The sequence below is a fragment of the Chaetura pelagica genome, unplaced genomic scaffold, assembly GCF_000747805.2.
Source record: "Chaetura pelagica isolate M959 unplaced genomic scaffold, ChaPel_1.0 scaffold207, whole genome shotgun sequence".
In the NCBI taxonomy this organism is placed as follows: domain Eukaryota; kingdom Metazoa; phylum Chordata; class Aves; order Apodiformes; family Apodidae; genus Chaetura; species Chaetura pelagica.
In genome coordinates this window covers 3552886-3577188 of record NW_009953929.1, presented here as the reverse complement: position 1 = coordinate 3577188, position 24303 = coordinate 3552886, and the positions used below count along the sequence as shown (strand labels likewise).

At 36.4% G+C, this 24303-nt stretch overlaps 1 protein-coding gene across 4 annotated transcripts in view; it reads left to right on the top strand.

Moving 5' to 3' along the window:
• Nucleotides 1-23825, top strand: part of TRIP12 (thyroid hormone receptor interactor 12) — a 51073-nt gene extending 27248 nt beyond the window's left edge. For all 4 annotated transcript variants that reach the window (XM_010001632.1, XM_010001635.1, XM_010001634.1 and 1 more), the window contains 22 exons: nucleotides 2977-3184; nucleotides 4283-4383; nucleotides 4510-4684; nucleotides 5043-5184; nucleotides 6108-6299; nucleotides 6976-7127; nucleotides 8912-9084; nucleotides 9526-9599; nucleotides 9692-9891; nucleotides 10725-10852; nucleotides 11132-11283; nucleotides 11740-11882; nucleotides 13124-13280; nucleotides 14404-14502; nucleotides 15039-15153; nucleotides 15416-15570; nucleotides 16035-16199; nucleotides 17694-17858; nucleotides 21308-21421; nucleotides 21870-21964; nucleotides 22147-22250; nucleotides 23289-23825. In XM_010001632.1, the coding sequence (XP_009999934.1) occupies nucleotides 2977-3184; nucleotides 4283-4383; nucleotides 4510-4684; nucleotides 5043-5184; nucleotides 6108-6299; nucleotides 6976-7127; nucleotides 8912-9084; nucleotides 9526-9599; nucleotides 9692-9891; nucleotides 10725-10852; nucleotides 11132-11283; nucleotides 11740-11882; nucleotides 13124-13280; nucleotides 14404-14502; nucleotides 15039-15153; nucleotides 15416-15570; nucleotides 16035-16199; nucleotides 17694-17858; nucleotides 21308-21421; nucleotides 21870-21964; nucleotides 22147-22250; nucleotides 23289-23485 (3206 nt within the window). In that variant the 3' untranslated portion in view covers nucleotides 23486-23825. The remainder of the gene's footprint in view (nucleotides 1-2976; nucleotides 3185-4282; nucleotides 4384-4509; nucleotides 4685-5042; nucleotides 5185-6107; nucleotides 6300-6975; nucleotides 7128-8911; nucleotides 9085-9525; nucleotides 9600-9691; nucleotides 9892-10724; nucleotides 10853-11131; nucleotides 11284-11739; nucleotides 11883-13123; nucleotides 13281-14403; nucleotides 14503-15038; nucleotides 15154-15415; nucleotides 15571-16034; nucleotides 16200-17693; nucleotides 17859-21307; nucleotides 21422-21869; nucleotides 21965-22146; nucleotides 22251-23288) is intronic.
• The last annotated feature ends 478 nt before the right edge of the window (nucleotides 23826-24303 follow it).

Sequence of the window (24303 nt, the reverse complement as noted above, 5' to 3'; positions counted from 1 at the left end):
TTAAAATCTACTGTGGAGTTTTGGGTTTTTTTTTTAGCTAGCGTTTGTCCTGCTTTTTTTTTTTCCTAAACTTTTAGTTTTCAGCTTAGATGGACCTTATTGTGTACTTCTAGTAAAATGCTGTTTTAATGTTCTTTACAGTGAATTGATGCCTTGCCTGCCAAAAGAGGGAATCTTTGCTGTTGATACTATGCTAAAGAAAGGAAATGCGCAAAATACAGATGGTGCAATATGGCAATGGCGAGATGACAGGGGTCTCTGGCATCCCTATAACAGGATTGATAGTCGAATAATAGAGGTAGTAATCACACACACATGTGTGGTGATGTTTTTTTTAAGTATATCTGTGGTTTTCTAGGGAATTGAGTTCTTTCTTTATGGTTTTGAAAATATCAGCCTTGTTCTTTGAGTAAGAAACATGAGTTTCCTCAGTCCTCCTGCTGTAATATTACACCATGTTGGTATTCAGTAATGGGTGAATTGCTTAATTACTCTTCTTACTGTATTTCTGTCAGTCATTGTTTTTCTGACTGTCCCTCTCATCAGCTTTCATGTAGTTTCCTATTTGTTAGGGATTTCTTAACTCTAAACCCTTTCTTGTTTTTAGGCAGCTCATCAGGTTGGTGAGGATGAGATAAGCCTGTCTACGCTTGGGCGTGTCTATACTATTGATTTTAACTCTATGCAGCAAATAAATGAGGATACTGGAACAGCACGTGCCATTCAGCGAAAACCAAACCCTTTAGCCAATACAAACACTAGTAAGTACAGCTTAGGAGACACCTGGTGTCTGTCTGTGGCTAACTTAAGCTGGGTTATACAACAGTCTGCTACTCAGCTAATACATTTCTTGTGGTTTATGTGGAACATCGAACTATTCTGATTTATGTGACTGAAGACAGCATTACAACAAAATTTACACTGCTGAATGTATTCTTTTTAACATGTGAACTCTTTTCTTGGGAACTGAAAATGCATTAAATTGAGAGGGGAGCTAGAGGTGTTCCTGGTTTAGAATTTTCTGAAACAATTTTGTTCATACAGCTCTTACTCAACAAAGGCTGTGTGACAACTTTTTGCTGGCTTATGGAAATATGTAAGAAAACTGAAGAAAAAAAAATAACCCCTTGAAAGAGGGGAATTTGTACATACTTTCTTGCCATAGGTTTGACTTCTGGTTCTTAAGTTACACCTTTCAATTTAAGAGCTAAACTAATTCAGCATTAGAAAAAGAAAGTAATTATCAAAGCAAAGATGCAAAAACCTATACAGTTATTTGTTGCACAATTTCTCATAGGTGGACATTCAGAACTGAAGAAGGATGATGCTCGAGCACAACTAATGAAAGAGGACCCAGAACTGGCAAAATCCTTTATCAAAACATTGTTTGGTGTTCTTTATGAAGTGTATAGTTCTTCAGCTGGACCTGCTGTTAGACACAAGTGCCTTAGAGCAATTCTTAGGATAATTTATTTTGCTGACGCTGAACTTCTAAAGGATGTGTTGAAAAACCATGCTGTTTCAAGGTGGGTTTGTTGACCACTGCAAATGAAAATTTTGAGCCTACAACTCAAACTTGTGATTGTGTTTTTCAATGAATTTATTTCAGGGGAAAATTGTACTTTCAAATTCTTAAATGTTTTTTTTCTAAAAGCTGAGGCTGCCAGTTCTTCAGGATTTTTTTGCATCTTAGGTTTTGCAGTAGGTGCCAACTCTAAGCAACTTAGGTTGCCTATGTGGCTATGTGTACTAGCAATGACTAGTATTGCCATTTACTGTTCTCTTGATGTCTTGATGTTTACCTATAAACTCTTCTGAGGGTAAGATGACTTTGGAGGTAATAACAGGGTGAATAAGACTCTCATGGCGTTCAGCTGCTAAGTTCTATTAATGAAACCTCTCCTACATGAAATACCATGAGGTAGGAATCTAGTTAAAATAATGCAGTTAAAAAATAAAGTGACCAGTTTTTCAAAAACAGCACAAAGTTTCACACCACCATGTTCTTTAAAGGAAGAAAACTCTCCTTTATGTCATGTGTTAAAACTTGGTAAAAATGATTTAGGCAGTAAGAAGCCTTTTTCAGTCCTGTAGCTTTTACAAAAAGTACAATTAGATTTGCTTGCTTTTAGTCCTCCAGTACTATATGTGCAAGATGAACTGTCTTGATTTTTTTATGTAAAGAACAAAATTGAAAAGACAAACCTAATTCTAATAAATTATCTGTTTTAGTCATATTGCCTCCATGCTGTCAAGTCAAGACCTTAAGATAGTAGTTGGAGCCCTGCAGATGGCAGAGATTTTAATGCAAAAGTTACCTGACATTTTTAGTGTTTACTTCAGGAGAGAAGGTAAATCTTGCTTTTTTTTCTTCGTCTGCACCTTCTTACTTAGTATTATAAAAGTGCATGGGTGTGGCAAATCCATATCCTTTATCCCATACTCCATCCCTTCCAAGCTGTAAGAAGTTAATATTAGTTCTTAAGTAAAGAAGGCAAATTCATGCAAGCTGTTGTCATATGACTGGGGAGGAGCTGACCAAGACTCAGAGGAGACAAGCTTGTTTTTTCTGAACCTGAAACAAGCTTGTATAAGCTTACTAGATACTAGTGAACTTGCGGTGAGGCTGAGGGTGGCTTTTTGAAGTTACATGGGTAATCTTACTGGAAAAAAACTGATTAATCTTGGGCAGCAACTCTGTTAAAATCTACTGTGGAGTTTTGGGTTTTTTTTTTAGCTAGCGTTTGTCCTGCTTTTTTTTTTTCCTAAACTTTTTCAGGAGAGGGTTTAACATTTTTTTTTTTTTTTAAACTTACTATTGATGGGTGGGGTGAGCCAGTGCTGTCATAGTCAAAAGAGAGATTCTAATAAGACTTCTACCTTTTCAAACACCTCTGTCCCTACTCCCTCTCCCAGCCCCCCTATCCACTCCCAACCAACCCAATCCACACAACAAAGATTTCTTCTTTTGCTAAGGGGTGATGCACCAAGTGAAAAACTTAGCAGAGTCTGAAGCTTTGCTAACCAGCCCACCAAAAGTGTGCACTAACGGATCAGGAACACTGGGTGCCACTACAACAATAAGTACTGGAACAGCCACTGCTGCCAGTAATGCAGCTGCTGATTTGGGCTCTCCCAGCTTACAACACAGCCGGGAGGATTCTTTGGATCTGAGCCCACAGGGGTAAGTGCCCTATTTGTTGTGAGCCATGTGTGGCATTTTATTTGTGCTGTGTTTTTTTGTTTGTTTAGATTTTGTGGGGGTTTTTTTTGTTTTGTTTTTTTTACATTTTGACTGACATGAGCTGCTACAGTATCATTGGCTTTTTGCTGTGTTAGTTTCTTCTAAGGACCTAAAATGGTGTTGGAAGCTATCAGTGGATAGTTTTGTTTCATTTTATACAAAATGTTTTTTATAAAGAAAAAGCAAAGACTGGTGACCTGGTAGTTACAATGTCGTAATAGGAAACAAATTCATGCTGTTTGAGGAGGGAGTGGAGAATGCCAAGAGCAAGAGCTGTAGTCTCATGTAACTCTTGAGGACCAAGTGTTTCTTTGAGAGCATTCATAGCTATGGTGCATGGTTACTTTCTGCTGTGGACTGAAGGAAAGAGAAGTTATCCTTAGGTTCTTGTATTGGAATGCATCCATTCTGAACACTTGTAGAACTGGTATCTCTGGAGTTATTTTACTGTTAGACAGTTTGCCTTTATTTAAAGGTGAAATGTCTGTCTTAATGTATTGGCATAATAAGGAAACTCACCTTAAACCAGAATTGAAATATGTGAACTTGTTAAGTGTAGGGTTTGGTGCGTAGAGACTCCATAAATAGTTGAAAAAGTGCTTTCTGGGCTTTAATAGGGGAAGCAGGTCAAGTAGCCAGTGTCTCTTAGTATTTATTTAGTAGAGATTTGTGGTGTTTGTTTGGTTGGTTTTTCTAAGTGTATGAATGAGCAGATGGCTACACAAATAAACCTATGAAAATTTAATCTGCCTTGAATCAGCAGAACTTCTGGTTGCATTTAGCTACCCATTGTAGAAATGTGACAGCAGGCAAACCCCTTCCTTTGGGATGGAGTAGTCACTTTGTCCTTCCAACTAAAATGAAATTGGGGCTCCTTCTCTGAGAGCTCGTTCATTCCTTATGGACTCTTTGTTATGGGATGGAACCTTTTTTTAATTCTTGAGGAAATAGCTGGCAGATGCATCTTAAGCTGAGGGATGGGTATTCATATGAATCCAATGGATGGAAACATGTTAGTTTGTGTTTAAATTTGAACAGACGACTGAGTGATGTTTTAAAGAGAAAAAGACTGCCAAAACGAGGGCCAAGGAGACCAAAATACTCGCCTCCAAGAGATGATGACAAAGTAGACAATCAAGGTAAGCAGTTCTTAAAGTGAGATCCTCTGTCTTATTTTAAATTTAAAAGTAAGCTTATAGGCTGTCAGGAGTGCTAGCTATAATAAACCTGTTGATTTCTTTTAATTTTGTCTTTGCTTCCCCCAGCTAAAAGCCCTACAACTACCCAATCTCCTAAATCTTCCTTCTTGGCAAGTTTAAATCCTAAAACATGGGGAAGATTAAGCACACAGTCCAACAGTAACAATATTGAACCAGCACGAACAGCAGGAGTAAGTGGTCTTGCAAGGGCTGCTTCCAAGGATACAATTTCCAATAACAGGTACATAGACAAAAAACAAAAAAATATTAATATGGTGTTGAATTTGAGGTGCAGCTACTTTCTTATGATAAGCCATTGAGGAGCATCTGTTGAAGAAATTTGAAGTTAACCACTTAAAATAACTGGAAGAATTAAAAAATTAAGGTAGAGAAAATAACCTCTTAATGAAACAGCATCCTTGGGAAATGGTGCAAGTAATCTGTGGAGAATAGACCTTTACTGTGTTGGCATAAGAGGGAAGGGGTTTTGTGTGTGACTGTTTAACATGAGGAAAATGATACTTCGGCTGCATTTACTTGTAATATTTAGTATGCAAATGTTTGGTGTGGCCAAATGCCTTTTCTGTGCTTCTTTACAGAGAAAAAATTAAGGGCTGGATTAAGGAGCAAGCCCATAAATTTGTTGAACGTTATTTTAGTTCTGAAAACATGGATGGAAGCAATCCTGCACTAAATGTTTTACAGAGACTTTGCACTGCAACTGAACAACTCAACCTCCAGGTTAGAAATGGAAAATTTACTTGGAGTGGAGGTGGGAATGAAAGCAGTAGAAGTGTTTAGGAGGAAGCTAGAGGAAAGCTGATGATTTTGGAGAGCATGACCAATATTTTAAACACACTTTTTGTTAAAGGATGATGTAGTGTTTCTTAACTTGGAACAGATTGCTTGGAATTTTTTCTTGGACTTAGTATGTAAGCTTTCACACTACCCCTTATGATAAATGACTAGTATTAGCAAGGGTATTCTTGATTCCTAGCAGTGTGTCATTTACATAGCATTTTATTTCAAATTTTAATATTCTACAGTAAGTGTTAGGGATTGACTTTATACTTAAATAACACAGTTTGTAATAAGAACTTAGGGGACGGTGGGGTGAGAGGATAAGAGGGAAGTAGCCATTTGTTGAAAGGATGGAAGAAATACACATTGGAACCATTTATTAGCATCTCAAGAACTTGAAGCTTGCTTCTCAGGCAGTTGTGAACCTTGATAGATGATCTAAACCTGTAAATTCTAAAGTAGCTGAACATTTGAGTTTTAACTAAGCAATAAATAAAATATGAATCTTCCCCCCTCCTCTCTCCCACACATGTATAATGTAAAATATATACCAATCTGACGCTATGGTGTTTTTAAATTTATTTTAAAATCTTCATTTTTACAGTGGATGAAACAGAAATGGGACCTCGTGTTTCTTGTAAACAGGACAAATGTAGATGTTACCTGTAATGTCTCCTCTTGAACAGAGAAATTGCTGAGCCTCAGATTATTTGCCTTGTTATTGCTTGTACTGAGTTACTCTATACTCCAGACTCGCCCTTCTTTCCCCTCCCTTTAAAGCTGTTCCATGCAGTAGGAGCAAAAATGGTATTTCTTAATCCCTTAGCAGCTGGGTAGTAAAATACTGCCTTCATACTTTTCAGGTGGATGGTGGGACAGAGTGCCTTGTAGAAATCCGTAGCATTGTCTCGGAGTCTGACGTCTCCTCATTTGAAATCCAGCATAGTGGGTTTGTTAAACAACTGCTGCTTTATTTGACATCTAAAAGTGAGAAAGATGCTGTAAGCAGGGATATCAGATTGAAAAGATTTCTTCATGTATTTTTTTCTTCTCCAGTAAGTTTTCTTGTTTATTGTTTTGTTATTCTTGATTGTCTTTCTCTCGAATTATGCTTACCTGACCATTTGAGAGGTTCGATAGTGGCCTTGACTTAAAGATGGAGTACGGGAGTGTTCTATGCTGTATAACACTGCAACTTTCACCTCATTACATGTTTTGTACAAGTCAAACTTCTTAGAATTTTTTTTGTATCTACAGAGAAGTCCACACAGCAGTGGTGAAAATTCCAAAATGGAAAATTGTCTGAGTCTTCAACATCTTAAGTTGTTCTTGACTTCTAATAAATTGAAATGGAAAGAGTTTGGCTAGTGATCTTAACATTTGCTCTCTTTTGTCCTGAATGCTGCAAGAAATTAGATTGTCCTGTTTTTTAAAAAAGAAGTGTAAAGTGGAAGAGAGGATACAGCGTCCATGAAACTTACTGCTCATGTTTGAGTGTGTGCTTAAAATCTGTAGGGTTATTCAGTTGAAACTAGGAGAGGAAAGTGTGTTAACTGAAACAGGTCTTTGATAAACTTCGGTGCTATCTAATCCTGATACTGTTGCTACTTCAGAGTGAGAAGAGCAATTCTTAATTTCTGTGTTGTCTGGGTTTTTTAAACAACTTGTGGTATAAATTATTTAAGATGGATTAATTCAAGCACATATCTAAAAGATTGGAATATATTTCAGCTTCCTGGAGAAGAACCCCTTGGAAGATTAGAGCCATTAGAAAATGCACCTTTGTTGGCATTAGTCCATAAAATGAATAATTGCCTCAGTCAGATGGAACAGTTTCCTGTCAAAGTTCATGATTTCCCTAGTGGAAATGGAACAGGGAGCAGGTAAGGATTAATGCTCAGGTAACAGTTATGTTAGAAGCTTTTGTTTTCCAAAACTTATTCCAATGCTCATAGTACCAAGAGGTAATGGGAACTTCTTAAAGACAAAAGCAATTACATAATTGGCTTTTTTATGGAAGATTGAATATTTAACTGAATGTTTACTTACCTCTTTGAGACTTCTCTCACTTAAATTGAAGGTGAATGTGTAATTTTAAATGCAGTATCTAAATTTAAGCTTTAAAAATTCAAGTGTCCTTGTCCCCATGCAGCAAACACTGGAAACAATCTGTCTATTGCTGAAACACTGATATTTTTTTAGTGAACTTATTTAGCTACTAAGACTTTGTATTACAGCATTAAACTTTGTTATTCAGATAGGTTCTCTTCTCTAGGATCATAATGGTTTGAGTGTAACTGTTGGCTGTAAATATAGTTTAAAATAACTGTAGAACTGCCTTGTGTCTTAAAATAGATTGGAATCCAACTGATTTGCATTTTAAGTAATAAAGTTGGGGGACTGAAGACCTTTCTAAAACTTTTGTTCTGTGCTTCAATAAATCAGTGATATTTCATTCAATCTATAGCAGTTAGTAAGACTTTCAGCATAAGTTACTTACACATTTTTAAAGTATTTTGTGTTGCAGGCCGAAAGCTCAGATTGATTATAGACAGTCTTGTGACTATGTAGAAATTAGGAGGGGGGAGAAGCACTGAAAAGAAATTTTTGAAAGCTATTGTTTAAAGCTGGAAATGTCAGAATATTCTGTCTCTCAGACAGTAATATAACGTGACTTATATATTAGGTGACTTACGTAATTGTGGTACAACATTATAGTAAATGTGTTAGAGCCTTAAAGTACAGCATTCATTTAACTTACATGAAAATTAATACTTTTTTGTGAAACTTAAAATTAATGGAAAGGAATGCAATATGCAGATTCCTAATATTAAAAAGAATCAGTTGTTTTGATACTGGCCTTTGCAAGTAGTATGTGCTCTGTGATCTTAACATAGTTGCTAATATGCATTATTTCTGTAAAAAGTGGGAAATGACAGAATTAATAAAGCTGCTAATCATAGAAATTAAGTACTGCTATTAATCTTGATAGGAAATTAAACATGGGAGGTCAGACAACAGCAGCATTGTTTGACTGCTGGTCTTATTGTGGATTATGTCAGTGAGGATTTAGAGGCATAAGGATTTGTTAGTCTTTCACTAGCACCTAGAAACAGAAGCAGCCCAAGATAAAAGGTTTGTGTGTAAAAATGGCTAGCTTGATTATTGATAATTTAGTATGATGAAACATGTATGTAAACTATAGTGGGCAAGGGAACAGAGAAGCTTCCAGGTTTTCTGTTTAGGTCCTTATTAGAAAACATGAATAGATAATTGTATTTTTCACCCCTGATTCTGATCCTTATTGCTCTGCAGGTAAACACAGCTCTAAATCTCATGTGGCATCAGTTGACCACTGAACAACTTCAAATCTCAAAGGTGGTCAGTATAGACCATCTTGTAATCAGACCTCAGACAGGACTTAATCTGTCTAGCTTCCATTCGAAATCAGATTTTGTTCAGCTTGGATTCTGATGTTCTTTTAGAATACATTTTTTAATCTAATTATCCAAATTTACTAGCTTATTTTAGAGAAATAAGATGAGAAATAATACTCTGAACAAATAAATGTGTAAATGCATGGATTAACTTATTTTAATGCACGTTAAAATGCAAGTATTATTATTAGATTCTTTGTGTAGCAACTTTTTTCACAAATTATTTTGAGTTTTTCTCTTAACAGAGGATCCCAAGCTTTAAAATTCTTCAATACGCATCAACTAAAATGCCAACTGCAAAGACATCCAGATTGTGCTAATGTCAAACAGTGGAAGGGTGGACCTGTGAAGATTGATCCTCTTGCTTTGGTACAAGCCATTGAAAGATACCTTGTAGTTAGAGGTATATATGTATTTATATATATTATACAGTCACATATGTCTTGCTTCACAGGATGACCAGTACTGTCAGTCATACAGATTCTGTAAAAACCTGTGAGGATTATGTTGAAGACAAATGGGAGGTGCTTATGTATCTAGCTTACAGGGGAGGAGACTAAGGCTGCAGAAAATATTTTCAGGGACAAATTCCTTCCTGTAAGCAGTTCAGTCTGAATGCCAACAGAAGTTTAATTTAGTTTACAGCCAATCTGACAGTCACTTGGCATTCTTATGCCAAATACTGATACTGAAATTTGTTCTAACGTGTGAACCTTACTGTTTTGTTTTTTTTTTGATGTGTTTTGAAACTGATTTAAACAGTGGGCTTCATGAAAGTCAGTAGAAAAGCATTGCTATGTCTTCTGTAAAAACAAATGAGGATGTCTTTCTTCTCTTGCCTCAGGTTATGGAAGAGTTAGAGAAGATGATGAGGATAGTGATGATGATGGCTCAGATGAAGAAATAGATGAGTCTTTGGTAAGCTTTTGCTCTGAGGTTAAGGGGGGACGGTCTTAAGGAAAAGCTAGCAGCAAGATTCCCAACTTTTGTGAATTTTTTGTTTTGACCAGGCTGCTCAGTTCTTAAATTCAGGGAATGTGAGACACAGACTGCAGTTTTACATTGGAGATCACTTGCTGCCATACAATATGACTGTGTATCAGGCAGTTCGGCAGTACAGTTTGCAAGCCGAGGAGGAGAGGGAGTCTACAGATGATGAAAGCAACCCATTGGGAAGAGCTGGGATTTGGACAAAGACTCATACTATTTGGTAAGTTGGCTAGAGAAACTGGGGTGCAACTTCTCCAGTTTCCTAGATATATATATACAGAAAGAAAATGGTTATATACCTTTTTATATTTTTTTCTTTCCCACACTTTCAAAGCTGTGAAACTTTGAATTTGCTGATATGCTTGAGATTTGGAAATCTTAGTGTGAATTCACTGTTAGCTACTGATGTTCTTGCTAGCTTATGAGCAAAGGTAATGAAAAAGAAGTGGGGTTATCTTAAATGACACCTGCTAGATAGAGGGAAATAATTGAGTGTTAGGTAGCTAAGCACAAACAATAGAGAATGTGCCTGCAGTCTACAAATTATGATCAGCTTCTACTGGTTTTCACAGTTAATTGCTGTGCAAGTGTATTCTCTGGCCATACTTAGCAAGGAGCAGTATATACCTGTGATTGTACCAAACATTTTAATGTTCAGCAGTTCTTATTCTTTCTAGTATTTAAATATGTTATGCAAAAGAAAAACAAAACAAACTTCACCCCCCCCCAACAACAAAACAATAAAAAAACCCACCAAACAAACCCAAAAAACAAACAACCCACTTTGTGTTTTTGTCTATACCTTTTGCTTCTCTTTCCAGTTCACGGAGCCAGAGTGTCTCCATTTTTTTCCCCCTCATGACCATACTTTGCTTCTGAGGGCCTGGCTTCCAAGGCTGGATCATACCCAAATGCATTGTTCTTGTCTTTCTGCTTTTAACTGTCATTCAAGTGAAATTCTGGTAATCAAACAGCTAAAACTTTTATAACTGCTTTTATTTCCGTGTAAGTAGCACTTCACAAACACGTTTTTAACTTCTCTTTGCTTTTTAGGTACAAACCTGTAAGAGAGGATGAAGATGGTAGTAAGGACTGTGTTGGTGGTAAAAGAGGAAGAGCACAAACTGCTCCCACGAAAACCTCCCCTAGAAATTCTAAAAAGCATGATGAATTGTGGCATGGTGAGTGTGTTGCCTTGCTAATACGTTAGATTTGTGAAATTTCTGAAAGGATGGGGAGGAGTCGTCTTTAGAGACACCAGTATTTCTTCTAAAGCAAGCATAGTATAAGAAAAGCATATATTAATATGTGTATTGGAACTAAAAATAGTTACTGAAATGTCTGACTAAACTGTTGTAGTTAAGTGAATGCTGTGACTAATACTTGCTAGACTCCTAATAATTACTTCTGAAGAAGACTTCTAATTTATTTGTTTTGATAACATTATTTTTTTTTGCTAGATGGTGTATGCCCTTCTGTATTAAATCCTCTAGAAGTTTACCTCATATCAGTTCCACCTGAAAACATAACATTTGAAGATCCCTCATTAGATGTTATTCTTCTTTTGAGAGTTCTACATGCTATCAGTCGATACTGGTATTACTTGTATGATGTGAGTAGAGCACTTTTAAAATCACTTCCATATTTGATATAGACAACTGTCCTCAGACACCTTAAAGTAGCTTTCTTCCTCTGTCTGCCACCCCCCACTAAGACAAAATAATATAAATGCCATCATCTTCCCCTATGTATTTATCTAACTTCTGGTAAGATGAAAGTTATAAATTCTGTCTAACATATTTCCTCTATAGCATGTTAAACATGTTTTCCATGCTTTTTCCTTTCTTAAGTTCAAAGACTAACATTGTTCCTGAAAAGAAAATGGATGGTAAAAATCTGCTCAGTCTTTCTTTCATAGCTTAGACTCTGTATTACCAAAGTGACAATGGAAGTTTGTTTTCTTGTGATGGTAAGCAAATTAGAAGCATAAAAAAAGCCTCTTAACCAAGGCTTGGTAATTCTTCCAGCATTTCTTTAACTATGAGTATGTTGTTTTTATTTAACACAGAATGCAATCTGCAAGGAGATAATTCCAACCTCAGAGTTTATCAACAGTAAACTGACAGCAAAAGCAAACAGGCAGCTTCAAGATCCTTTGGTAATTATGACAGGAAACATACCAACTTGGCTGACAGAACTTGGAAAAACATGGTATGAATGACTTGCCATATTCTATTTCTAATTTGAGTTCACTAGGCCTCAGCTGGGCAGCCCAGGTGAATCATACGTTGCCAGGCTTTTGGAAGTGCTGGGGGAGAGTAAGATGTAGTCACCAGTGTCTGAGTTACATAGACACCGGGGTGAATGTTTACGACTATATGGCATGGTTTAAGCCAAATATGGAGAGAGAGACTAGCTGCAAAGTTTGGACCACTTCTTACAGGAATTTCTGAGCAATTTGAAGTTCTCACATTGATATAATAGTACTTGATTATTCAGGTGATTTTTTTCTCCTTTTAAAGTGCTCAGTGACAGTTTTGTCAAACAACCTCATTTAGCATATTCAATATGGTATGAAGGAAAATACTTATCATTACTGATCAAATATTATAAAGTTAATAAGCCTGTATTAGGAATACTTTGTAGTATCTTGATGCAGAGTATAAGCTGTAAATCTTACACTTAAAAGAATAAGAAATTTTGGATTTTTCAAGCATGTTAATTGAAGCAATGTTGGTGACAATTGACTGTAAATGTGTACTCTAGAGAAGCTAGTTGATTTTAATTTTTTAAAAAACCTCAATTTCTTCATAAGCATTCCATAGAACAAATGATGAGTATAAATATATATTCTTATACAAACATCTGTAGCAGTATTTGTTCTGTAAAACTGCCTTTTCACTTAAATGTCAGTGGAATACTACACTGCTAGCGTACATGACTTTGAGTAGTAGAACTGATTAGCTAAAACAAGAAGTTTCTCTGGTAGTCTTTGATTTAGTGTTTTTTGAAAATGGTGAAAGATAGAATGGTGCTGCTGTAGGTTCCCGGTTCACTCCTCCCCTTGCCCCTCAAATATGACAACTTGACCCACCCTCTTAATATCACTGATCTAAGTTGTAAAACATGTGAACAAGTAAGAGTACTTTTCTGATACAAACTGAATAGCTGAGCATTCAAGTATTCTGAGTTGTTTTTCTGGAAGAGTTAGAAGTTTCTAGAATTGGTTGTGGTTCCTTCTTACATGAAATTCCATCTTTAGACTCTTGCTCATAAGCATTGTATCTGAAACTAAGGTGTGTTTGGGAAGGCTTCCTTTGGAGGCTGCTCTCACCACAGTGTTTAATAAAGCACTAATTTTGGGTATACTGCAATTCTATTGTGTTTTAAAATACAACTATAGTCATAGATGCTAGTTGAAACACAGTTAACTAATCCAATGCTCTTTACAGCCCATTTTTCTTTCCATTTGATACCCGTCAAATGCTGTTTTATGTAACTGCTTTTGATCGTGATCGAGCCATGCAAAGACTACTGGATACTAATCCAGAAATCAATCAATCAGATTCTCAGGATAGCAGAGTAGCACCACGACTGGACAGGAAAAAAGTAGGTATATCTTGCTTTAAAAATTGAATGAATTATCTGTGTGTTTTTATATTGTTATTAAGAATACCACTGTCAGCAAGTTTTATTGGTAAAACTTCAGGTTTTAGTAGTATACCGATGAAGGGGAGGTTTGTTTTAATTTAAAGCCCCCGAGAGGACAATGTCTTCTCGGTGTCTGCCAGTAGGTGGCAGAAGGGGTTAGAGTATGTTACACTGCTTGGTCACTTCCTGCTTAATTCTGAACTGGAGCCTTTACAGAAACTATGCCCCAAGAAGCAACTTGAAGTTTTTGGTTACGCTGGCAATATCTCCTTGTATTACCTTGTAAACCTCCATTTTGCTTTATGTAGAATTTCAGAATTATTTAAGCAATAAGATTTAGACCCATTTTACCTAAATAAATCATTGTCCATGTATTCTGAGAGAGTATTAAAACTCCTGTTGCCATATAATAAAACTGAGCTGTGACTGTTTCAAATTGATGGAGTCTTGTGTGTCTTCTTGAGCCTGGAGAGAGATTATCTTAAACTAACATCTGCTGTATAGCATAGATGTGCTCTATGATCTTGAATATCTCTGGGGAAAAAAGACATGAGATATGAAAACCTAGTTCAACTAGAATAGAGCTTCCAGCATGCAGAAATTCCAGTGCTGTTGTTTTTTGCTTTGTTGGGTGTTTTTGTTTTGTTTTGTTCTTTGAAACCTGCTACTTGCCTTACTAGTGAATCTGCAGTGACAGGGTGTAAGAGAATTCCTTTAGTCTGGAGGGTTTTGAAATCTCTATTCTGTTTTCATCTTCATGTTAGTTTAAGGTGTATCACATAACAATGCTTCTCTTCTACATTATAGTCCGACTGCTAGATTCTTGGCAAGAGTAGTACCTACTAGTTGTACTGATAGAAATGTAAGGCATTGATTTTTCATTTTGTATTGAACACTTCAATTCTCATCTGTTTTTATATAGAAGCAACAATTATTTACATGTAAGCTTACAAACCGTTGACTGAAACTATATTAGCATGGGGTGGAATAACTGCATAACTAGTATGTTCCTGTTGTAACTGCCTTGGAAGCTGGGACTTAAAGACATAATTTCACTACTTAAAACTTCTTTAATGTGCAGCGCACTGTGAACAGAGATGAGCTGTTGAAACAGGCAGAATCTGTGATGCAGGATCTAGGCAGTTCAAGAGCCATGTTGGAAATCCAGTATGAGAATGAAGTAAGTAATATCAATGCATTCTAATTTAACTCCTTTTTTTTACTGAAGATTAATACAAAAAAAGCTACCCCTTTAATAGAATGACTTGGGCAGTCTCTTGGTCCTTCTATCGCTGGTCCCACTAAATTGTATCCATTTATTATCCTTAGCATACTTGTTTGTGTTTTTTAGTTGCTAGGAGAAAGTTTTTCTGATCTACCAGATTTCATAATCTGTCTTATTCTGCAGAGCACATGCTTTTCTAACTCAAGTGAACAGCTGTGTGTGTTTCTTCTATAATATGATCATTTGGTGGCTAATACTTCTATTCCACTATTATTCCCTCTGATACGTGGTGTTTCCAAGCTGTCTCAATTATATTGTAAGTGTTGGCGTAGTTAGGTTCTCTAGACACTTTTTGCAGTGCAGTCTTCTTTATAGCCAATAATGTACTATAGTTCTTAGTCTTAAGTGTTTTGATAGTAAAACTGACCTAATGGACTAATTTATTTACATATCTCACTCCTCCTTTCCCTGCACTCTCCCTCCCTCTGAAGGTTGGCACAGGCCTAGGCCCCACGCTAGAGTTCTATGCACTTGTATCTCAGGAGCTACAGAGAGCAGACTTAGGCCTTTGGAGGGGAGAAGAAGTGACTTTAGCCAATCCAAAAGGTAAATGTTTTGCTACCTAAACTATTAATATTGATCTAATATTCAATTGATTCTAAGTTGACTTTAATGAATGGCTTTGATGGAAAGACCACCTCAGTTTGTGGTCAGATAATGTGCCTTGTGATTGTGTGTGATTATCTTTGTGGTTTTCCTTTAATTTTATAAGAAGCTTTAGGTTATGGTTATCTGATAGCCGCTTTCAAACTTGGGTCTGGAATGAAAATAGCAGTATATGTATTGAACTGTTTTTCTTCCTTAACAGGAAGCCAGGAAGGTACCAAGTACATCCATAACCTTCAAGGCCTTTTTGCACTTCCTTTTGGTAGAACAGCCAAGCCAGCTCACATTGCAAAAGTTAAAATGAAGTTCCGCTTTCTAGGAAAACTGATGGCCAAGGCAATCATGGATTTTAGACTGGTGAGAATAAAATGGAAAATGTTATTCTGAAGGATTAAATTAAAATTCTAGTTTTGACTATGTTGGGGAAAAATATAAGAGTTGCATGGAATTATTTTCAGCTCTAGTAGTTTAGGTGTGGTGGGGGAGATGCAGCTGAGCTTTTGAGAGGGAAAGATGTTAACAGTGGCTTTTGAGACTGTTGCCTGTCATATATTGCCACCTCTCTCCAGTCTTTCAAAGATCATTTTAGGCTTATTACAGCTGCTAGCTTGCCAATGGTATATAATGTACTTGCAGTACTCAGGCAGTCAGTTATCTTTTCTTGACTCAGTTTTTCAGGTAAAAGGGGTCAAACATGATGTTCTGGTGTGGGCTAGAACTATGCATGGGTAAAAAGTATTTTAGATCTAGTCAAGAGATAAAATGGTGAAAGATACAGTTTTGGAAGACAGTTCAATACTAAACAAAGTTTCGATTTCCAGGTGGACCTTCCTCTTGGACTTCCTTTTTATAAATGGATGTTACGACAGGAAACATCCTTGACGTCGCATGACTTGTTCAGTATTGATCCAGTAGTAGCCAAATCAATATATCACCTTGAAGATATTGTAAGACAAAAGAAGAGACTTGAACAGGACAAAACACAGGTGGGAAAATAACCCTATGAATGGAAGAGGTGCATCTTCACATGTTTGGATTTTATGAAGTAGCTGTTATTGAGAGTGTGTGATAGTGCTTAATACTGATGGGTGACAGTGAAAATATCTTCATTCTAATAAAAGGAGTAGTTTTAATGTTGTTAAATCGTTGGCTAGTAATTATAACACTGTCTTATTCTAATGCAGACTCTTAACATTAGAAATTTATTATAGGTTTCTTCTATGTGATTACCAGGCTAATAATGGCTAAAACTGTCAGATGTTGGCCTAAGATAACTTCTCTTTTTGGTTCACCCTGAAAAGACTAATTTACTGTAATATCAGAAGGTGGGGAGATTTGATTTTTGAACATTTAAAAAGCTTGGCTTTTTTATTGGTTTAGTAAAAGTTCTGTGTTTTCTTAGGAGTGCCTTTTGTGGGTTTTTTCCTCCCTCACTGAAAAACATATGCAGAACTGGTATGAACTGGCTTAATTTGTGAGACAGAAGAGTCTTAATTTTTTCAAGGTTATCAGCTCTTATCTAAAAATAGTAGTGTTCACTGTTGCAGAGTAGCGATAAAAGGCCTTTGGCATGCATGCTCTTTCTAGCATCCAATGTTAATAGATGGTAGGTGGTAATAACCTAATTCATACGCTTAATACATCTGCTTTATTACTAGTGAAGTTATTGCAAACTTGTGGGCCTTTTTCCTCTTCACTTCACTGTCTCACTTTCTCTCTCTCCTTGATCACCGCTTTTAATTTCCCAACAAGAGTCTGAAAAACCTGAAACCTCATGGATGAAAGCTGAAAAATGTCAGTATGCACACCAAATATGAATGCCATTAACTGTTCTAAGGAAGAAAACATAGCCTAAGAGCCTTAGCATAGTACACATCTCCTTTTCTTGCAGGAGTATTTTCACAATAAATAATAAAATCATAGAATAGTTTGGGTTGGAAGAGACCTAGAAGATCATCTAGTTCCAACCATTCCCCTTCAAGGACAGGAACACCTTCTACTAGACCAGGTTGCTCAAAGCCCCATCCAATCTGACCTTGAACAGGGATGGGGCTTCCACAGTCTCCTTGGGCAACCTGTTCCAGTGTCTCACCACCCTCACAGTAAAGAACTTTTATTTCTAATGTCTAACCTAAATCTACCCTCTTCCAGTGTAAATCTGTTACCCCTCATCCTATCACTACACATCCTGGTAAAAAGTCCTTCCCCATATACATCAAAATAAAATAATTACAAAATTGCTAGAAAAAGTCAAGTGTTGCTATCTTGCAAGTTTTTCTATTAAGATAGTTTATTTGGTTTGTCTTGGTTTACTGTTAACTATGAAAAATACAGAAGAAAAACAAGGAGTACTCTAACTATAGTAGTAATATTTTTACAAAACTGGGTTTACTTAGCAAAAAATGGTTTGCAAGTCATAACATTTGGATAAGTTGATGTGAATGAATTGTTCTCACTGGTTTTTGCTTCCAATTTTTTAGACCAAAGAAAGTCTACAGTATGCGTTGGAGGCTCTGACTATGAATGGCTGCTCAGTGGAAGATCTAGGGCTGGACTTCACACTTCCTGGGTTTCCTAACATAGAACTGAAAAAAGGGGGAAAAGATACACCAGTCACCATCCACAATTTAGAGGAGTATCTCAGAGTATGTAAAAGCAAAGCTAGGACTAAAGCTTTCTTTGTTCTTCTTAACTTTCTGTCAGGAAGTTTGTTTTGATACCTATTTCAGTTCATTCTCATTAACTGGGTGTAACAATATTTTTTTCTACTGATTGCTTCTGTTCTGTACTAGTTTATTACTGTAGAGAAACTGTTTGAATCCTAGTCAGTGCACCTGACTTGAAAATTTTATAGTACAAACAAGTCTTGTTGATATATAATGAAGTAGTCAGAAGTGCCTTTTTTTGGATGATAAATATTGTAGTAGGTAATTTCAGGTGTGGACTTTCAAAATCTTTCAACATGTTCCCACATTTGCATATAATAATGAAATTGTCTTCGAGTGATGTAGTACTGGCATTTCAGTGAGCTTTGAACTGCTATAGTGAAGTTTTTTTGATTCAGACTAAAGAATATGTCAGCTGAGTTTTGGGTCAAAACACAAAAAACCCACAAAAACAAGCAAACAGAACTCCCAAACCATAGAAACATAGATAAGGAGCAGAGAATGAAACAGTGCCACAATAATTTGACATTACTCCTACATATTAATTTGTTCCTATGTCAGAGGTGACATAAAAACCTTGAAAAACAAAAGGGTGATGGTGCTGAACAAAGGTAGGAAACTGTTTCTACATAAGAAACTTCTAAAGGGAATAGTTTAAAAACAGCCTAGAAAGGGAGTTGAGAAACAAAGGAAGGACCCAGTTACTGTTGCATGAAGTCATGAGGGGGATGGAGAAAAGAATGATTGCATAATGAAAAAGCCATTATTCCATTTCCTAAATCAATTTTCTGAGAGATTAGTCTACTGCCAGTTTCACTGAGGATTAAGATTTTCTAGCACTGGTAAGAAACATACGTGATGTTTTGGTAGAAATTATTTGTTAATGGGCATATCAGCTCCTGGATGTCAACTGACAACTTCACAAAATTATTACATAATCCTTACGACTTTAATCTTGAGCGGGTGCTTTTCATCTTCCAGATTCAAGCTGTCATATATATATCCACTTGTCATCTCTTTATTTCTTGAAATATTTTGCTGGTCAGGAATCATTTATAAAATTAAACATTCGGGTATAAAGCTGTTTGCAGACTTAAAGATGGGGAATGCCAGCAGCACAATAAGTTACAGCATTTTTAGTCTATTTACTGAGGAATTAATTCTCTTCTAGGTAACACATACCAGGTATCCGATATGCTGAGAAAAGCTTGCAGATATCTCGGATGTCCTGCAGTTGTCCTGTTGCTTCTGGCACTGTAAAGGAAAAGCAGATAACTACAGAGAGCTTGCTTTCTGCTTCTTTCTAAGCAACTTTAGGGACTATTTTCTTCAAAGGACACCTATGCAGTTTTTCTGTCCTTGTCTTTATATTCCTGGCATATAGAGGAGTCTTTAAACTAGATCCTAGTGATTAGCATTGCAGACTTGATGTGAAGGAAATAGAAAAGGTTTTAGAGAGAAAATTATGATCCTCTGTATCACAAGTATGATGAATTACAATTTAGAAACCGTGTATTAAATTTATCAGCTGGCCTGTACAAGTTTCTGTATGTCAGCTGCCCTGCTCTTGAAAATGTCATTTTCATTAAAATCTTGTGTATGGATTACCATTAAAAGTAGTTTCTAAAGCTAGAATACCCTACTGTTCCTTTGCATGCCTCTCCTGTAGTCGTGTCATTCCACTCTCCACCTCCCTTTTTTTCCCTAAGGACAGTTTCCACAGGAGCTAGCATTATCAGAAAGTGGGACTATTTCAGCTACCAGTATAGTGAAAGACTTTATTATAGTTTCTTTTCCCCCTTTCTCTCCTGTGCTAAAAAGAAAGAGGCCAACTTCCATCTTCTAAATTTGTAGACAAAAAGTTTCTGGAGTACAGTTTTTTGACTTAACAATGTGATCTCCTCTTTGAATCCACAACAATACAGTGCAGCTGGATTTTGTCACACACTGCTGGTCATAAAAAGTAATCACAATTCTAAGTCAGCAACTCTGCTGCTAGAATATTGTGTGTTATCAAATGCAGTAGGGCAGCTTTCTGTGCAGCTGATGCTTACCAGCTTGCTCTTCAGTATTACAACCTGATGTGTGAAAGCAGGGATATGTCTCTTCCCTGAAATTCAATGCCTGATTCTTCTGTAGGGAAGCTTTATCACAGAACCTAACAGGCTTTCACATCTGAGAGCTTTCTGGAACAAATAATTCTTCAGTTATTGGGACAAGGTGAAATACTTGCTTCAGGATTCCAGCCAGTATCAGTGAATTTTTCAGTCATATTCAAATGCATCTGTAGATATCTTTCAAAGCTTTTCTCAGCATTTCAGGTCAGAGTTTCAAACACATTTAAAAACTAGTAGCTGTGTGTTGACAACACATCTTTTCCATGCAGCCTTCATTTCCTGCAAGAGCTGAGGGTAGCCAAGGCAAGTGTAATCACTAGTGGCACTAACTGACAAAAGAATCTGAACTTGGCATGCAGTCTGCCCTGTGTAATGTATTTAGTAGAGAAATGCTGACTGCAGGGGATTTAAAAGAAATTTTGTCATGTCCCCTTCCCTCTTCCCCAGTGATTATTGTTCCAGCATGTGCTGTCCACTTTGGAAGGTGAGTTTAATCCTGAGAGGGGGTAACTGCAGATACTAAAACAAAACGTAAAAAGCACACACCTTAAAACCTTAGACTGCTGCTGTCTTTTGCCTTATGATGCTTACCAAATCCCACTAACATGACATGAAGTAGCTTTTCCCCTTCCCCCATGTATTCTTATAATATTAATCCAGTTAATATAACAAAAAGTATATAGTTACTTTTTGTAACTTTATATTAGAAAAGGGACCCATATGTTGCCATGGGGGAAACTAAGATAATACTGCCAATGACACCCTAAGGATTTCTATTCCAGTTGCTGAGTTTTAAACAGGTATCAAGTGTACAGAGGGAACAGCTAGGGTAAACTTCTGAAAAAAAAAGTTTGGTTTGTTTTGAAATATTTTGTTAAATAGGATCAGTTTAACCAGCTATTCTGAATTTCATGCATTAATCTTGTTTTGTCAAAAAATAAAGGCAAGTTGTTTAAACACACAAGTTGGATGCTTAGAATATTATAAATATGAGCTTGTTTGAACTACAAATTACTTCTGCTAATTTGCAATGTCAGACCACGTGAGAAACCTGTAAAGAGTAAACCCAACAACTTGTGTCTGTTCCATTATAGCAGCACTGCACTTTGACACATGCAGCAATATGAGCTTATGAATTAAGGCAGAAAGAGGCAATGCTGTAGAGCAGCTCTGTGAATCAAAGGTCAGACTCTGTGAGTGAGTACATGGCCAGACTTCTGTAGAGTTTTTTTCTGCAGCTGTTGTATTTAGTACACTAGAGATGCTTCAACGCTTCCTTTGTTCAATTGACTTTTTTTTTCTTCTCTGCAGTTGGTTATATTCTGGGCACTAAATGAAGGTGTTGCCAGACAATTTGACTCGTTCAGAGATGGATTCGAATCAGTCTTCCCCCTCAGTCATCTTCAGTACTTCTACCCTGAGGAGGTGGGTAAACTTGTTTTTACTAGTGTATTTATAATCTTATATCTGTACATATGGACAGTCTGACCTAGCTGTGCATTGCATGCAGTGCAGTTGTGACAGTCTGATTATGTTACATTTCTGAATCATATTAATAAAAAGTCGTGTCCTTTAAATTGCATACTGAAATGTTATATTTCTATGTTTGGTGGTTATTTATTTACTAATGGCTCAGTTTTCTTTTATCATGTGATAGTGGATCGTATGCAGAGGCAGATTCAGCAAATGAGGCTGTCACTGGGATGAGGCGATTGCATTAACAGAGTTTGAGAATTGCGTGGTGTGACCAAGATTGTTCTGTAGCAAGCTCTTCCATAAAGTAGAATGCTGTAATAGTAGTCAGAACAGAAAGTACTCGTTTTACCTCAAGTTCTAAAGGGGAAAGTTTCCTTTTTTTTTTTTAACTTTATAGTTGGAGCAGCTCTTGTGCGGCAGTAAAACGGACACATGGGATGCAAAGACTTTAATGGAATGTTGCAGGCCAGATCACGGTTATACACATGACAGGTAATGTGGTGTTGGTGTTAAAAGAAATATTGGCACTAGAAAATACGTATTTAAATTAACTTGGTAATTCAAGCTAAAAGAACGGTATTAAATTTATTTGAAAATATTCATATTGCACTGAATATTAATCTGAAATTTATTTTAACTGTCAACAATAACAACGTGCTTCTTTCCCTCTTTAGTCGTGCAGTGAAGTATCTCTTTGAAATCCTCAGTAGCTTTGATAGTGAGCAGCAAAGACTGTTTCTTCAATTTGTGACAGGTAGCCCCAGATTGCCTGTAGGAGGTAGGTTTTGTTTACTACTTTGTTGTATATAAAAGCAGTATTAATAATGCATTTCAGAATAAACTGATTATTTCAGTATAGAAAAAAAATAATTTATCTGTGTATTTTAGAGGCTCAGACTTGTCTGACATGTCTAGCTTTGGCAGTGGCTGTGTGGACTTCAGGTAGAATTCTCAAACGTTGTGTTAATCTCATGATGTTTTTGCTGGAGGGCAAAAAAAAGTTCAAAATTTAAAGTGGAAACCCCTTAATACTGTATTCCTTGACTAGAGCTGCTTTAAGTTAAGACAAGAACAACATGATTCATTGCTACCTGAAAACTTTTTTTTTTTCTAGAAATGAGACAATGCTAGTATAGTGATTAAACTTTAATTTCTTCTCCTTTTGAATTTCAGAATTTAGATAAGAGGCAGTGAGGAAACCTGAGGGATTTGCTGTCTTTGCTAGGGACCATTATAGAACAAACATTTTACTGTATTCTCAGCTGAACGCTTTGCAAGTAAAAACATAATTTATGTATCTGTTCCATTACTTACATTCTTTGGGGTTTGGTGTTTTTTTTTCTAGTTAAGGAATTGACATTATAAGAGAGAGTTGATTGTTTTAAAGAAAAAAAATTAGAGCTCTTTCTGGAAGATATGGTGCAGAAAGGATTGATGGTTAGGAGTATGAAAACCTTAGCTAGAGTAAAATAATAAGTTAAGACAGTCAGATAATCTCTAAGAATCTTAAAAGGTGTGTATGAAACCAACAGACCCTTAAAAGCACTGTGATTAGAAGAGGGTTCTTCAGAATACAGAACTGGAAGTAGATGCATTTAGCTTACTACTTTTATTAATTCATCTTGTAAAATGGATCTACAGAAAGGAATTTAGGTAACTTTTAGCTTGGCCTTATAAATCCATATCCTAAGCTTTTAAAAACTGAGATGAAGTCAGTTATGAGGCACGTGCTTCTGTCGCTGTTGGGTGTCTGCAGTGTGAACTCTGGGTTTTAAAGAGGAATAACCTGATTCTGAATGTCATTTCTCATTATTAGGCTTTCGAAGTTTGAATCCTCCGTTGACAATTGTACGCAAGACATTTGAGTCTACAGAGAATCCAGATGATTTCTTGCCCTCAGTAATGACTTGTGTGAACTATCTCAAATTGCCGGACTATTCAACTATTGAGATAATGCGTGAAAAACTCTTGATAGCTGCAAGAGAAGGGCAGCAGTCATTCCATCTTTCCTGATCACAATGAAAAATGCAATGTCTGCCTGTTACAGCAAAAGAGAAACTCATGATTCTTTTCTAAATATATCACCTGAGTCAAGGAAACGTGTTACGCCTTCTTGTTGTAGAAAAACGGCTTGCAGATTATAAACAAAGACACTTGGTTGATATTCATTAAAGGCCCCTACGGACTTAAAGTGATCAGGCCCTAAAAGTTGTTGTGACAAGGTTTCTTTAGCAAGTTCTTGTTTAAATTATCATTTATTTGATGAGTGAAGTTTTTAACTTGCTTTGCTGTGTGAAATTTAAAAAGGGATGTTTTTCCAGGCTGGAACAATAAATGTCGCTGTGCAGTTTAATACTGGGCTGTGTGTATCCATCTAGCTAAGTCTGAAGTTTTTCCTCCAAAGACAACTTTTGTACATAAGTACAGAAATTAAAATACACCATGTATTTGACGAATCTAGTTTAGTAGACTAGTTCTGTGTACCCTCACCTGCCTCTAATTTTACCCAACCTCATGTATTGTCTGATGTGCAATTCACTTGGTTCTTTTTGTGTGCAACATTCAACAATTGTTATGTTTTGGTTAGCATGGGCACTTAACTGCTCCATGCCTCTTTCTCTGATTAAGATAATTTAAAGTTTACTGAAATCAAATATATATTGTCAATATAATTCAGCCTTTGTAACTAGGTAGAACCTTTCTTATAGCATAGTTTTACTGTAGTGGTAGGATATAATGGCGACAGCCTTTACCAGTCGACGCTCTAGAGCTGTTTACACAGTGATTCAGGCAGCAAAAGCCTCTTACTAGAGGCAAGGAAGAATTATTTC